The sequence below is a fragment of the Myripristis murdjan genome, chromosome 8 (genome assembly GCF_902150065.1).
Source record: "Myripristis murdjan chromosome 8, fMyrMur1.1, whole genome shotgun sequence".
Taxonomy (NCBI): domain Eukaryota; kingdom Metazoa; phylum Chordata; class Actinopteri; order Holocentriformes; family Holocentridae; genus Myripristis; species Myripristis murdjan.
The window spans coordinates 19,724,154-19,738,649 of record NC_043987.1 but is presented as its reverse complement, the minus strand read 5'-3'; the positions used below and the strand labels follow the sequence as shown (position 1 = coordinate 19,738,649).

General features: G+C 42.7%; 2 protein-coding genes across 7 annotated transcripts in view; one reads left to right on the top strand and one right to left on the bottom strand.

Moving 5' to 3' along the window:
* baiap2a (BAR/IMD domain containing adaptor protein 2a) overlaps nucleotides 1-7,998 on the top strand; it is a 59,165-nt gene extending 51,167 nt beyond the window's left edge. Inside the window, exons 10-15 of one of the 5 annotated variants that reach the window (XM_030057252.1) lie at nucleotides 447-648; nucleotides 808-876; nucleotides 970-1,123; nucleotides 1,795-1,832; nucleotides 5,679-5,721; nucleotides 6,262-7,998. In XM_030057252.1, coding sequence (XP_029913112.1) covers nucleotides 447-648; nucleotides 808-876; nucleotides 970-1,123; nucleotides 1,795-1,832; nucleotides 5,679-5,706 — 491 coding nt within the window. In that variant the 3' untranslated portion in view covers nucleotides 5,707-5,721; nucleotides 6,262-7,998. The other 4 variants (XM_030057249.1, XM_030057250.1, XM_030057248.1 and 1 more) reach the window with 4 other exon arrangements.
* Nucleotides 7,999-8,112: 114 nt separating this feature from the next.
* Nucleotides 8,113-14,496, bottom strand: part of aatka (apoptosis-associated tyrosine kinase a) — a 48,348-nt gene continuing 41,964 nt past the window's right edge. For both annotated transcript variants that reach the window (XM_030057246.1, XM_030057247.1), the window contains 4 exons: nucleotides 10,532-13,982; nucleotides 10,259-10,436; nucleotides 9,950-10,153; nucleotides 8,113-9,734 (listed from right to left, as the gene is read on the bottom strand). In XM_030057246.1, the coding sequence (XP_029913106.1) occupies nucleotides 9,706-9,734; nucleotides 9,950-10,153; nucleotides 10,259-10,436; nucleotides 10,532-13,982 (3,862 nt within the window). In that variant the 3' untranslated portion in view covers nucleotides 8,113-9,705. The remainder of the gene's footprint in view (nucleotides 9,735-9,949; nucleotides 10,154-10,258; nucleotides 10,437-10,531; nucleotides 13,983-14,496) is intronic.

The following is a 14,496-nucleotide window of genomic DNA, read 5'->3' as shown; positions in this document are numbered from 1 at the left end:
TGAATAACATTGTGTGCTACTGGGAAAGGGAATTTCTTTACAACAGAAAACAGAAAGAGGAATGCCGCTGGGGCAGCAGGGGAGAGGAAGCAACATCACCTTTTCAACTTTGTATTTATAGGAAATGTATTCTTAATGTTACAAAACACAAATATTGCCACTGACCTGAAATAAAGTCTACCAGTCGTCTCAACTTTGTCTCATTGTTTACACTAATTATATCACGGTTAGGCTCAAAGGCTCACTTATGTTTAAAAATGCCACTCCTAGCAGGAATTAAATCTAAATTTAGAACACCTCCCTGGCTACTGCCTGCTCTTAATGAGACATAAATGTTATCTTTATGCAGTCCCACACACTCCAATTAATCACAGCAATTGCAGCTCTGATACTCTGACTCTTTGTGCATTGAGGGGTAGTGACCGTTGTCTCTGCAAACCCCTCAGGAGAGACACGAACCCTGCCCCGGTCCAGCTCCATGGCAGCAGGACTGGAGAAGAACGGGCGCTCCCGTGTCCAGGCCATCTTCTCCCATGCTGCAGGTGACAACAGCACCCTGCTCAGCTTCTCCGAGGGAGATGTCATCACCCTGCTTGTGCCTGAAGCCCGTGATGGCTGGCACTATGGGGAGAATGAGAAGAACAAGATGCAAGTGCCATTTTTTCCCCCTCATTTATAGATTTGTCTATCGTGCCTCCATCAGTACTGTGAACATGTCTTATTATGACTTTGGATAATTATGTACCATTCCCGATGGAGGTATAGTGCATTCAGGGTATGAGGCCAATATGATGTTAATCATTTCAGGCGCGGCTGGTTCCCATTCTCCTACACGCGTGTGCTGCCCGAAAGCGACAGCGACAAGCTCAGAGTGAAGTATGTCGCCGTCCTCAAATAGACACAATATTGTCTTAGTGAAAAGTCATGAGTCTGTCTACGCCTGTGACCTGAGTTTTCTTATCTTCCCAGTCTGCATCACGGTAAAAGTAGCAGCACAGGGAACCTACTAGAGAGCGACGTGTCCCTGCCCATGCCTGACTACGGCCTGACCGCCCGGCTCCTGGCCCAGAGCGTAGCACAGACCCGCCCTCGCCCCTACAGCATGGCAGGCTTTGGCACACAGGTAAGTACAATTTAATAGATGTTGTATCAACTGGATTGTGCAGTTTTTACACCTTTTACACTGTTCAGTCAATTCATAGCCCTGGACTGATTCAGTCTTGGTAGCACAGTGGGATATGAGTAATCCTGCAGTAGCTGAGAAGGAGACTCAGATCCTGCTGCCACCTAGTGTCCTTAACTTATTATGACAGATCCTACTTACAGTGGGGTTTGTTTTGGCATGGATGTTGCAGTTTGGGTTGTTTTTCAAATGATGTAGAAATGTTCTCTGTGGGCAATAATGTCACCACAAAAACAAGTGAATCAGAATTGGCCCCAGTTGTTTTGTCAAAACCGTGCCTCATTAAAAATCAACCAGCTATTTAGAGTGTTAACTTTGTTAATGCCAGGGAAGAGGGCGGACGACCAACACTGCCAGCCAATCACCAGCCAGTGGCTTAAATGTCTTCAGAATGGCTTGTTAGGTGCTAGGTACAAGAGGAACCCTGGGAAATAAATTGCCTAAATTATCTCCTCACAATTTTCCTTCATTTAAATGTCACAGTTGTGTATTTTAGACAACAGATCATTATATAAAACTGCAGAAAAATGATGAACATTACCTCCCCTTTAAAACTTAGATCTACACATGCTCAGACAGAGATTTAAAAATGTCACTGTTGGTCTTTTCAGCCTGCCATTGAGGATTATGACAGTCGCTTTGCCACAAGGTAAGTCTCTTACTCTGGCTTCTGAGTAATGACTGGTATGACTGGTGCCACTGTCTGAATAAAGTACATGGAGAGTGAGCTGTCTCAATAAGTAGACAACATCAGAATCACAACAGCTAAGTGGCATTTCATTTGAGCAATTACATGCCGTACTGCAACACATTAGAGAGAGCAAGGCAATCGGACAAGACTACTTTGTCTTGTCCAAATTGAGGCAACCCTACTACAGATCCTCCAAAAACAAGGTACATTCATCCAATATTTATGAAAAGTATAGCTATGGATAAAGAGACGGATTGTGCGAAATCCCCACAGCATCGTAGCTGTAAAGTGTTTCCTGTGAATACTGTAGGCTGTTTTTTTCCCCCTTGTTTCTTGTGTCTTCTCTGTCCTTTCCTCTTTGCTCTCGCTTGCTCTGCTTTGTTATAGCTCTTGTAAACAGTGAGTGCAGTCTAGCAGTGTCAGTATCTCAGTTTACTCAAAGTGTTCTTGGCCACTATATTTTACGCATAATCCTATTAAGTCCTTGCTGAGTCTGTAGGGTTGTTAGCGGCAGTGTTAGGGTTAGCATTTGGGATTAGGCTGTGTCTGTTTCTGCTCAATGAGGGAGTATATCTTTGTCAGTGTGTGTGTGTGAAGGAAAGAGAGAGAGAGAGAAATGGCATGGAGTTTATGTGCACACGTTTCGGTGTTTGATGGAATACATGTTGTGACAGTATACATCATGCTGATCTCATCTCGATCATCACTGCTTGTGAGCCTGGGGCTTTGGGCACCAGTGCCAAGTCGTTTTACATACTCTGTCTGCTCTGAATGTGTTTATCTGGGTCAGTATTTTCAGACAGCACTGTCCTACTGGGTGTATTCACCCTTTCAGGCCAATCTAACACTACACCCTTCCTGCTAAGGAGATGACTTCGATTTTCTCATCAAGAGCAACCTCTAGATTTTCATCGGCATTTATGTAATTTCCCAAAAAAGGTCAAGATTTACTAAAAATGACATGAAATATTACACCCAAAATGATATGTATCTAGATAGGGAGTATTGATGGGGGAATTAGAAGTCCAATCTTCCTGATCATGGCAGGCGTGTTTGGAGTTGTAGCTGTAGGTGGGAAGAAGTCAATTCCCTGACCCTACCCTACACTTCTACCAAACTCAGTCCTGCCTCCTTGTGCCTGTCTTTGTCTTTCTCCATTTCTCTCTGAGTGTGTCCGACCTGGCAAGCTTCCTTCTCTCTTTGTTCCACAGTGACAGTCCTGATGGCAAATTGATTTCGACTGTGTGAGAACAGACATAAAGACAGACACAGACAGCTCCGGATAGCACAGGGGCCTCTTCCTCCCCATCTTCCTCTTTTTTCCCCTCCTCTTAGCCTCCCTCCTGTCCACTTATCTCCACCTCTCCTCCTACTACTCCTCCTCTGCCTCCACACACACCCCTTCTCCAGTGGAAGAGGCCAGTTTCATCCCTCCTTTCTGTCCTCTTCTTCCTCCCCGGGTCCCTCCTTTCCTCCTTCCGTCCATCCTGGGTGCTGCTGCTGGTGGTGTCGGTGTGGACAGTAGCGGTTGGTGGGTGGAGGATTGCGCTGAGAGGGAGAGCCAGAGCGGGGCCTACCTGCTCGGCATGCAGCGATATGGACTCTGAATTCTCTATCTCTGATCATAGTCCACCATCATGGACTAATCTCTCAAGAGACTGCCTTCGCTACTGCTTGTCTTTCATGCATGTACATGGTTGTGTCATTTTGTCAACCTAAAAGGACATTTTCATTAGAGCTGCAACAATTACTCGAATATTCGATTAGTTGCCAACTATTAAATGAATCGCCAGCTATTTTGATAATTATTAAGTCATTTTTAGAAAGAAAATGTCCAAATTCTCTGATTCTAGATTCTCAAAGATGAATATTTTCTGGTTTCTTTAGTCCTCTGACAGTAAACTACATATTTTTGGGTTGTGGACTGTTGGTTTACACGAAGCAAGACATTTGGGCTGTGGGAAATTATGATTAACGTTTTTCATCATTTTCTGACATTTTATGGACCAAACAACTAATCGATTAATCGAGAAAATCATCAACAGATTAATTGAAAATGAAAAAAAAAAATCATTAGTTGCAGCTCTAATTGTCATGTACTGTACAAGTGCCAAGACACTTAAATGTCGTTGTACTGAAGCCACTGGCTAAATGGCCTTTTTTAAAGCACATGTGGGCCCAGTATTACCGAGCCGCCCTTCCTCCCGATCCCTCACACACGTGCGCTCAAAGCTTTGTTCACAGTAAGGCTGTGCAGCAGATTACTATGTTCTTCTGAGAGATTTTGTAGGTCGCGCTGTGCTTCCTTGTGTCAGTGCTAGACTTGATTTTCCATCCAGAGGGTGTGTGTCATGTTTGCCTTACTCCGCTACCTTTATTTTATTTTTTTTTTCTATTACACACATACTTAATGTGCAACTGAAGCAAAATTTGCATCAAATATATGTATAAATTGTTTTCTTCAGTCTGGCAAATTATATTGTATCCAATATGATCACATTTTTTCAAATAACTTGAAGAAAGAGGCTATGATCACTTGATGACCCCCCAACAAAAAAGCATCTTTAAACCCTTTCTGACCTTGCCAGTGGCCAGCTGAAGTGATATCCGACTCCAAAAAACAAAACGTTTTTTTTTTTTTTTTTTTTTTCCTTGAATCTAAATTTTGCCTTTGTTTACAGTTGGAGTGGGCAATATCAACCTTGGTCGACTATTCCCAAGTACAGCTGTGTATTAGTTCCGTTTTTAAAAGAAAACCAACAAACTTTGGAGCTCTCAATGTTAATTAAGATTGTATACCCTGAGTGGCTATGTAGTTTTTGGTCTTTCTTTGAGAAAAATAACTCGTTATTGTCCTTGTAAAAACGAAATATTTCCAAAACAAAGAGAAAGTACTGATTAGTTGAAGTGTTTATCTTATGCATGCTGTGGAGGGATATCAGAAATGTGATACTAAAAATTGACCTTGAATGTATGGTGACTTTTTACAAAGGTATTCTAAATAAAACATATCTCTATATATTAATAAACAGTTTGGTCTGACTAAAAGTCTGTTCTGTCAGTGATATGACTTTTTCAATTGTTTAATTTGAAATGTCCCATTTTTCAGTTACGTTTTGAATAGGTTTTTCTTCCAAAAAAGTTTATTTTGCATAGTTTTTTGTCTCCAACTGGCATATTTATGTCAATCACTCCAAGCCACAGCTGTGTGCTCAGCATGCAGAGTCATCAGTCTCTGACTGACTCCTTACTCCACTCCTATTAACAGCCATAGCATCTGTCCCACTCTCTGTGTAATTGCTGTAAACGTTGTCTGTCAGTGTGTGTGGTGGTTTTGTGTGTGTGTGTGTATATTGAGTGCGCTATGGATACTGCATATTCTGCCTGCCTGCTTACCACCTTCGTTTTGGTTGGATATAAATATTCTCCGGGCTTGTGTTTGAGTTGTGTTTGGGGTGACAGTAGCAGCAGTGTACACAGAAGTAGCTTTGTAGCAGACATGTTCAAAATACCTGCCTGTTGATCCTCTCGTATGTGCAATAAATGTCCACCAGACCCAGCAACAGAAATGACCCCTTACATATAGTCAGATTTGAAAAGGAGCATATAGCTATGGCATGTTGAGCATGAAGTGTGTACTGTTTTCCATCACTCATTTCAGTTTCAATAAATACAATCAACCTACAGTATGTTCATCTTACACCAGACTAACCAGCAGTGCCAGTGCCGTTAAGAAATGTGATCCATGCATGATCTAACTGAGAGATGAGCCATTCAAACCCAAAGGTTCTTTTTACCTTCCAGTTTGGGTCCAGAATTGTCCCGGTTCTGAGGGAACAGGACCTCCGTAAGTCACCAGCCTCCATCGCCGTTCAGCCAACCAATCACTTTTTCTCTTTCTCTCTATTACTGTCTGGTTCTCTCTGCTATCATTGGCTGTCTGGCTGCAGTAGGATGCTGGGAATCACTGGTCTTTTCTGTCCTTTGGCCTCCATGGATGAGGCCACATTTTGGCTCTGTCAATCCAGGAGGCCTTGGGTTGTATAAATGCTTTTATTTTTCTTCTTTTTTTTCTTTTTATGATAACACATTATCACCCAGAGAAGACACTAACCCTGCATGCATGCCTACTTAAAGGATATATATATATATTTTTTTTCTTTTGTTAATTTCCGTTTTGTATGTTGAAAGCATCTCAGAGATCTTTCACTGCATGCTTGCTAAAACTCACTATAGATACTGCAACCACTGGCTCAACTTAAGAAACGTAACTTTAGGAAGGCAGATTTCCTGGGGGGTACGTGGTTCATCATTTGTCTTTCTGCATTGTGCATTCTGTTCAAGCTAACCATCATTGTTCCTTGCCCCACCCTTCCTCTCCCCACAGTGACCGATCCCTGGAGGTCTACCTCCGGCCCACCTTCACTGATGACAGATCTGCACCCATCTTCTACTAGCAGCCTGCTGTCCCCCTTTATTTGCTTATGGGCCCTACTCCCATAAGAGGAGGGAGAAAATGCTGCCGTTGGCATGTTTTGCTTGTATGATCGTGTTTAAGACGGCCCAAAAGTGTGATTCAGAGGGGAAAAAAAGTCACCTCACGGATGTATAACAGTGGGAATTTTGTTTTGTTTTTGTTTTTGTTTTGTTTTTTTTAATTATTATTATTATTTTCTGTGGAAATTAATGATGTTTTGTAAACAGCTCCACAGTGCGACAGGTAAACACACTGCGAATTTAGCCTGGACATTCAAGTACAAGTGTGGCAGTAGATTTCATTAGTTAATTAGACCACACCAACGATGAATAAGGTATGACTAATAGATTTCGCTAATAATGTTGTAAACGTAGGCTGGTTGTCACTACTGCAGCTTTTACACATTAATATTTCTCTACAGATCTGCTATGGGCTTTTTGTTTTCTTTGACATTCTACACAAACTTTCATTTGAGAATTGTTTAGGTACAATGTAAGTTGAGCAGTGAAGGCACACTCATAAGTAGTTACTCAAACAAAGTTCAAGGTTCGACATAGAAGATGGTCTATAATACTCTTTTCATAACCTATGTTGTGAATTGCATCACTGCAACGTGCACAAAAGACAGCGTGTAGTTTGGATACTTCTGCAGATTGCTAGAACTGTACAGATGTTGACTAACCTGTAGCTCTGCTTTTGTTAAGTAAAAAAAAAAAAAAAACACTACATACCACTACTCATTTAATAGTTATGATACAGTGCACCCACATTTTAATATGGGGACTGTGCCTTCTACTTTTTTTAAACAGGCTGATGGAACTCTGAGTTAATCATTCTGGTATAAGCAAAGGGAACATGTGTCACCATTCTCCTTGTACTATTTTTTTTTTTTTTTTTTTTAATTATTATTATTCTTTAAAATATCACTGGATTTTTTTTCCTGCTTGTTTTGTTTCCTCATAATTTTGAGACTACTCTTTCCTTACACATGCTCCCTTTTTTTTTTTTTTTTTTTTTGCTTGAGCAAGTTTAACTCCAGCACATTTTCAATTCCATTGAAATAAGAATACAGGAAAACCTTTGATTTTTCTTTTTTCTTCTTCTTGTGGAACTTCAGTAATATCTAAGCTGTTACATAGCCAAGATATGAAATGCATGTACATAATGAGTCATTTTATATTGATCATATTTAGCTTTGAGGGAGTGGTAGCTTATCGAATAGGATATTAATCATAATTGTTGATCATTCATTCTCAGTATTATACACACAGCTGAGAGAAGAGCTTCAAGTGAGTGAGTGAGACTCAAAAACTTGACTATGTGGGGACAAGATTAGAAGTGATGGAACAGTGAGAATGTGTACAGACGTGTGAATGAACTAACAATCCTTCTAACACTTCATCGAGTCATCACTGACATCACAAGAGATACTACTTCCCATGGATGAGATTTCTCGACACAGACACTGAGAAATGTGATCATTTAGTTGATTTGCTCATAAAGTTTCAAATGCATTTTTTACTGTTTTATATATAGTCTCATTTTGACCATTCTCACTGTTGTCCCTGTTTGTATTATATCTGTATTGTACATAAAGTGCATATAAATTATCTGGTGCAAAATAAATATAAATGGGTGTAAAAGTCATTTGTTTGTGCGTGCCTGTGTTGTATGTGTGATGCATGTTGTATTTTTTAATGTAACGTCTTGCAGAAAACGCTGCCTGCGTGGTATTGAAACATATTCCACTGACACAAGAAGGAAAAATGTATTTGGATTTATTTGTTCGGGATAGTACAATAGCCATGAGTGAGGGAGAAATGAAAACACAGCAATGTTACTACCGGTGCATGGAACAACCCACCTCACCTTCTCAACAGGTGTCTTCCACTTGAGCCAATGGGCTTTGAGATATCTCTTTGGCAAATCTGAGAAACTGTTATCCTCTTTCGTCAGTGGATTGCATCTTTTTAAATGTTCATACAAAAATACTAACAATGTGTTCTCTCGCAGAACTTAAAAGGCGGGACAGGAAACAGAATTGGCACTTTGAGCTACAGAAGTACAGAGAAGGGGAAGGAGTCGTCAATACAGCAGTAGTAAATTCAAGTCAAGCTACCTGCTACATGTTCATAACATTCATACAATATCTGAGATACGTCAGAATTTGTAACTCTTATATTTTTGATTTTTGTACACCTTAAACTCAAGCATTCAGCACAGGTGTAATAAATTACATTATGTACTGGACCAGGGACAGTTTGTAGACTCAAACAGGGTAAGTAAAGATGTCACTGACATTCACCATTTACGACTGATAATGCTGATATGACACCACTGAATTGCATTGAAAGGCAATTCAGTGCTAAAACATCAGGGGCTGAATCAGAAAACACTATCCTGCTAATTTCACCCATTAATGCTCGTCCCTTTAGTGTCATTATATTGCTGATGAAATGTAATGTGAGCAAAGCTTAATATGCCACTAAACAAAGTGAACCTGTAATTGACACTGTGGACACAAATAGGGGTTTGTGTATGTTCACTTATTTCATTCCAGGATGGAGAGACATACAGCGGAAGAGCCATCACTTTTACAAAGATAGCTCCAGTTTGGCTGTACAAAGTGCTTCAGACACATGAGTGTGAGGTGGTGCAAATGAGTGACGAAACCTCTTAGCTTAGTATTATGTGTCCATCACCATAGCCCACTGAACCCTGAATTGGGGGTTGTTTTTGGATACCCACCGCAGCATCCTATGCAACTGTCATCAAGATTGGATCCAACAATGAGAGCTGTAACAGTCTTTAAAAATGTCCAATCAATGAGTAAGCACGTGGACCAAGGCAGCCAATAAGAGCAGCAATGAAGTCTTGTCATTTAAGTGTAATTTTTCCTTTTTTTCTCCTTTTTTCCCATTTCACAAATGAAATAACCTGTAAGGTCACTAATGGACATTGATGCTGCATTGAGCAAATAAATGGCCTTATATTTGTATAATGTATAATAAAACGCTAATATAGTGATATGTTCTGTTTCATCACATAACATGATTTGATTTTGCCATCACTTTGTGGTTGTCTTAATCAGACCATGTCAACCCCGCAGCAATCTCACTCTCTTGAGGAAATTAAAAAAAAAAAAAAAAAAAAGAACAAAGTGTGCAAATCATTGAGGGTGTTTCACTACAATATGAGGCACTGACTCATAAAGGGTCACCAGGGTCAGATGACCCTAACATCAATAAAAAATAATACTCTGTAGAACATCTAGATATAATACTGTGGAGAAACTGCTGCTGTTCTGTGTTGAGAAGGACCAGAAATCCCCCTCCAGTCGGGGCTGTGGGGCATTCACTCCTTCTTTCCATCTTCACCTTTCCCTGTTGGATCACAGAAATTAGCGCTGTCACTACTGTAATGTTTCAAGTTTTCAAAACCTTGATGTGCAGTGAAGGGAAGACACACTTAGGATTTTCCACAATGGAGAAAATTGGGGAGTATATTTTGAGAGGCTGTTTTTTTTTTTTTTTAAGTGCAAAGAAATAACTTACAAGAGCACAAGCTATTTGTGTGCAAGTTAGATCTTGATACAGACCTGCTGCTGAGCCCATCTGGGGGTCGGAGACATGTGTGATGGAGAATCGTGAGACGCTGAAACGGTTAAATGCTACAGCTGCAGGTTTGGGAGCCTCGGGACTCTTGGGAGGAGATGTGGGGGAGGCCTGGGGCTCAGAAACAGTGGCAGGTGAGGACAGGTTGGGCATAAATGGGACATCATCTTCCCATTCAAAACCTCCACCTGAATGTACACACAGAGACAGTCAAAATTACCAACAGTAATCCATAATATTACATAAGGATCAGTTTTCACAGATGGAGTTTTCAGTGTCCTTGACAATCTCACCCTGTTCTGAGTTATTCTCCTCTATGTCATCAGAAACACAATATGTTCCATGAGGCTGAGCTTCAGTTTCAGGGTCAGGCCAAGGCTGGTGGTTAGTTTCCTCCTCTGGAGAGTCCTGTCTACTCGACTGTGCTTCTGTGGAGAATGTATAATCAGCCAGCTCCCCTGTGGGACTCTCCTGAGGGTCAGAAGCAAATATTCAGCATATACTGTATAGCTGTAACATTTAATGCATGATACACATTGAACAACTTGACCTGTTCCTACACTAACCTGGTCAAAAAGGAACACGGTGACATCATCAAAGAAGGACACAGCTTTTTTCTTCCTCTCCAGCTCGTCACAGAAGGACTGAGTGAGCAGGGTGGGCATCTTCAAGAGGCTGCGAAGGTGTCTAGCCCTGCTACAATCACTCACCACCACTGGCACTGTGGTGAACTCCTCTTCACTCTCCTCACTTTCTTCATCTTGGATGTTATAGGTCCTAAGCTCTTCATCAGACTCGCTGTCATCTGAGTCGTCTTCATCTTCTGCCTCCTCCAGGGGAGCCCTAACGTCTTCCCCACACAGCTCCAGGAATGATGAAGATGACGAGAGGTCAATTGGGCCATTAGATTCTTCACATAAACTGTCCTGTGAGTCACACTCTTCTGCATCAATGTCCTCAAAATCATCTGCATCTATTCTGACTCCCTCCCTCGTGTCCTCTGTCTCCTCATTTACGTGATTAAACTCTGGCAGCTCCTCCTCTTCAGTGGATCCTTCAGCATTCTCATTGTCTTTAGAGCCTTCCTCTTTGTAGTCCATTATTGTCGAGTCAGAACCCAAAGATTGGACTGGAGAATAATCTTCTGATCCCCTATTCCCCTGCTCATGGTTTGCTGAAGCCTCTTGGACTGTGGAGGATGGTTCAGAGACAATGGAGGAGCTAAGCTCTGAGGAATGCTCTTCTCCTGAGTGCTCTGTCTCCAAACCCAGGTCATCATCCGCAGGGGCAGACTCTTTGGTTAGGCAGCCCCCCATCTCTGGAGGAAATGGTGACAGCATGGAGAGCCCAGGGGTGCGGCTGGGATAAGTTGAGTTTGGATTAGCCTCTGAGAGGTCAACTACAACAGCACTTTTGACTTGTCTCAGATTTGTCAAATGTTCCTCATTGTTAATCTGACGTTTGATAAGATTATCATCTCCTCTAGAACTCAGTTTCTCTGCATGCAAGTCATGGTCACCTGGGCCAGCAAAAAAGTTACTGGTTTCCTCTTGAGGGCTCTTCTCGTTCTCAGCATCATAGTCAGAGAAGTAGGCTGAGTCCCTGTATGGGTTCTTAGCAGCTAGGCCCTTCAGCTGTAGGTCTGTGGTGCTTGAGGAGGTGCAGACCCCCTCATCCAGATCCAACTGTAGAACCAGTTCAGGTTCTGCCCTGATCCCAGGGCTTCCCTCATCACGGGGATCTCCAAGTTCTTTGAAGATAAACTCTGGAGATTCATTATTCTCTGTGTCATACCCACTGTCCAAGGATTTGGGCAGGATGGGGGTATTGAAAGCATCAGGACTGAAAGCCTGGTCACAGGGGCTGGCCACAGAGGAGGACAGGTTAAGGGTGTCCACAGAGTCAGGGGTTCCCACGGGATTCTTCAAAGGGCTTAGCTCTTCTTCCTCCTCTTCAGCATAGTCCAGGTTGAAGTCGGCAAAGATCCCTGATGTAATATCTGTTATGTCATCATCATCATCCTCACTGCATTCACCAAGCTCAACCAGACTGATATTGGAGTCCCTAATCCCCAGTCCACTATTTAACCCTCTGCTTGCCTCAGATATCTCAGGATGGGTGTGCCTCTTATCTCCATGGCCAGCTGAGATTCCTCCTGAAATCTTAATGTCTTGCATAAGGGAGGGCACATCCCAGATATTAGCTCTCTGCTTGTCAGGCAAGGCTCCTGTTTGGCCTGTGTGGGGATCCATGTAAGAGGATGGGGATTTGATATAGTTTGCCTCAGGTATCATTTTAGGCTCAGAGTGCAGTCTCTCCCCTGTAAGCAGTGCTTGCTTTTTACAGTTGTCCTCAATTGTACCACTCTCCTTGTCCCTTGCATTCAAGTTTGAACTCGCAAGAGAGTCAATGCCTCTTAGATTATCTGCATCTAAGTTATTTTGCAACTGAGTGACAGCCTCATCTCTTTCTTTGTGACATAAATGAATGTATGAGCCTAATTCAGTGGGTTTGCTATTCGAGTTGCAGCCAGCATCTTCTTCTGCAGACTCCAAGTAGCCACAAGACCTAGAGATGTGGAGGGTGCTCGGAGTAGCCTTTGTTGCAGGCCATAATTCTGCCATGTTCGTGGAGTGTATAGTATATTGAAGGTCCAAATAGCTGTCTTGCCCACTGCCTGTCTGCCTGCCATCAAAGCTCAGGCTGTTATTGTTAGCTGAATGGTTGGAGGTCCAGTTAGTGGCTTCTCCTTCAGAGAAAAAGTCTCCATCATCCTCAGTGACCACGCCCCTCCTCTGGCCCACCAGCAGGCCATCCCCTGTCTCTACATCAATGCTGCTGTGGTTAACAATGGGTAATGTCTTTTTTAGTGGGCCCATCATGTCATAGTAGCTTTCATTAACTGTATTCCTAGCTGTAGTGCCTTCTAGGTAGGGGTCACAGAACCCTAAGCTGGGGCTACTGGTTGCTTGTGACAAACCCCGTGGGTTATCTAACCTTCCCATTGGATGAAGAAGGTTCAGTCGGTATTCCGGTGGCGTATCCTCTTCGGACAGGTCGGCCTGGCAGCCCGACTTGTTTGTGGGTGGCTGCTCACAGTAGACACTATCTTTCTGACTGGATGAAAAACAGGTTTGTGAGTGGCCTAGCTTTACAGGACTGGTGCTGGAGGTCTGTCTCAACAATGGCTCCATGGTAAGTGAGACAGTGGGGCTTGCATCTGAGTCATAGGCTGTAGATTTTGTGTTTTCAACAGCTGACCAGTAAGCACTGGGCTGTGCCACATATGAACCATTCCGACTTTCAGAGGACAACTTACTGTTGCTGGCCTCCAGTCCAGGGCTGTAGTCCACCACAGTGTCATCCAAATTGATGTTACATTCCACTGGTTCCTCTATGCGAATGTAATACTCACTGCTGACCGAGGGGCTGTGAGCACTCAACACTGGGACCACACCTGGGTGATCAGGCTCGTAATAGGATGGTGATATGCCTGATGTCACGCTGTCAGTCTTGCAGCCCCCTGAGGTTCCCCCTTTGATGGGATAATAGATATCCTGGTAGTGTGGGTTTCCCTGGCCCAGTGGCCCACTGGTGGAGGAGGAGCAGTATGGTTGCTCAGCCCGGGCCTGCTCCCACTTGTACTCAAAGTTAAGCCCATGGCTGGTTTCTGTGACAGTAAGTAAGTCATCCCCTGTGTCAGAGTGGAAACTGTCAGAGAAATGCTCCAACAAAGGGAAAGAAGAGGAGGCAGAGGAGGCCAGCTCCACTGCCTCCGACTGGGCTGCACCTGGGACTATGGCTGGGGCGGGTGTGGGTGTCAGGGCTAGAGCTGTGGATGTGGCTGTGTGAGAGGTGCTACCAAGCAGGTTGGGTCTCAAGGCATTCCAGCGTTGTTCAAAGTCTTCCTCAGCTTCACTGGAGCCTTTAGCACACAAGTAGGTCACCAAGAGGTGCACTTCTTCAGTGCTAGGTCTCAGCTCTGGCTGCAGCCAACAGAACTGCATCACTTCATACCTGATCAGCAAGTGGGGAGAAAAAAGAAAAAAAAGGCAAAAAAGTTAAAATGTTTGTTCTACAGAACTTTGCAAATCAACAATGAATTTATAATGAGTCCCATTATGCAATGTCGGTGTGGAGGAGTAGGTAGATATTAAGGAATCAATCCAAAACTTGCAACAAGCCAAAGAAATTCTTTAGTCAGCATTTTCTAGCAGAACCTAGAAACTTGTCATGCCACTAGCAAATTACGTATAGACTATTTGAGGGAGGTAAAATGCAGATGCTGGCTTAGCTGACATATTTTATGTACTTCCGTGTGTATATGTATGTGCATGTGTGCACTGTTCCTTTGCATAAGTGCTAACTACACGTTTTAGTCCAGAATAATATTGAAAACCATGAAAAAATATTTGGCCAATTTCCCAGATAAAGATGAATGAGGTGTCTCAAATATAGGTAACACCAAAGGGGTCATAAAGAAGAGGGAGAATATTGATCAGCTGATAGCAAAGACAAATATTGCTACAGT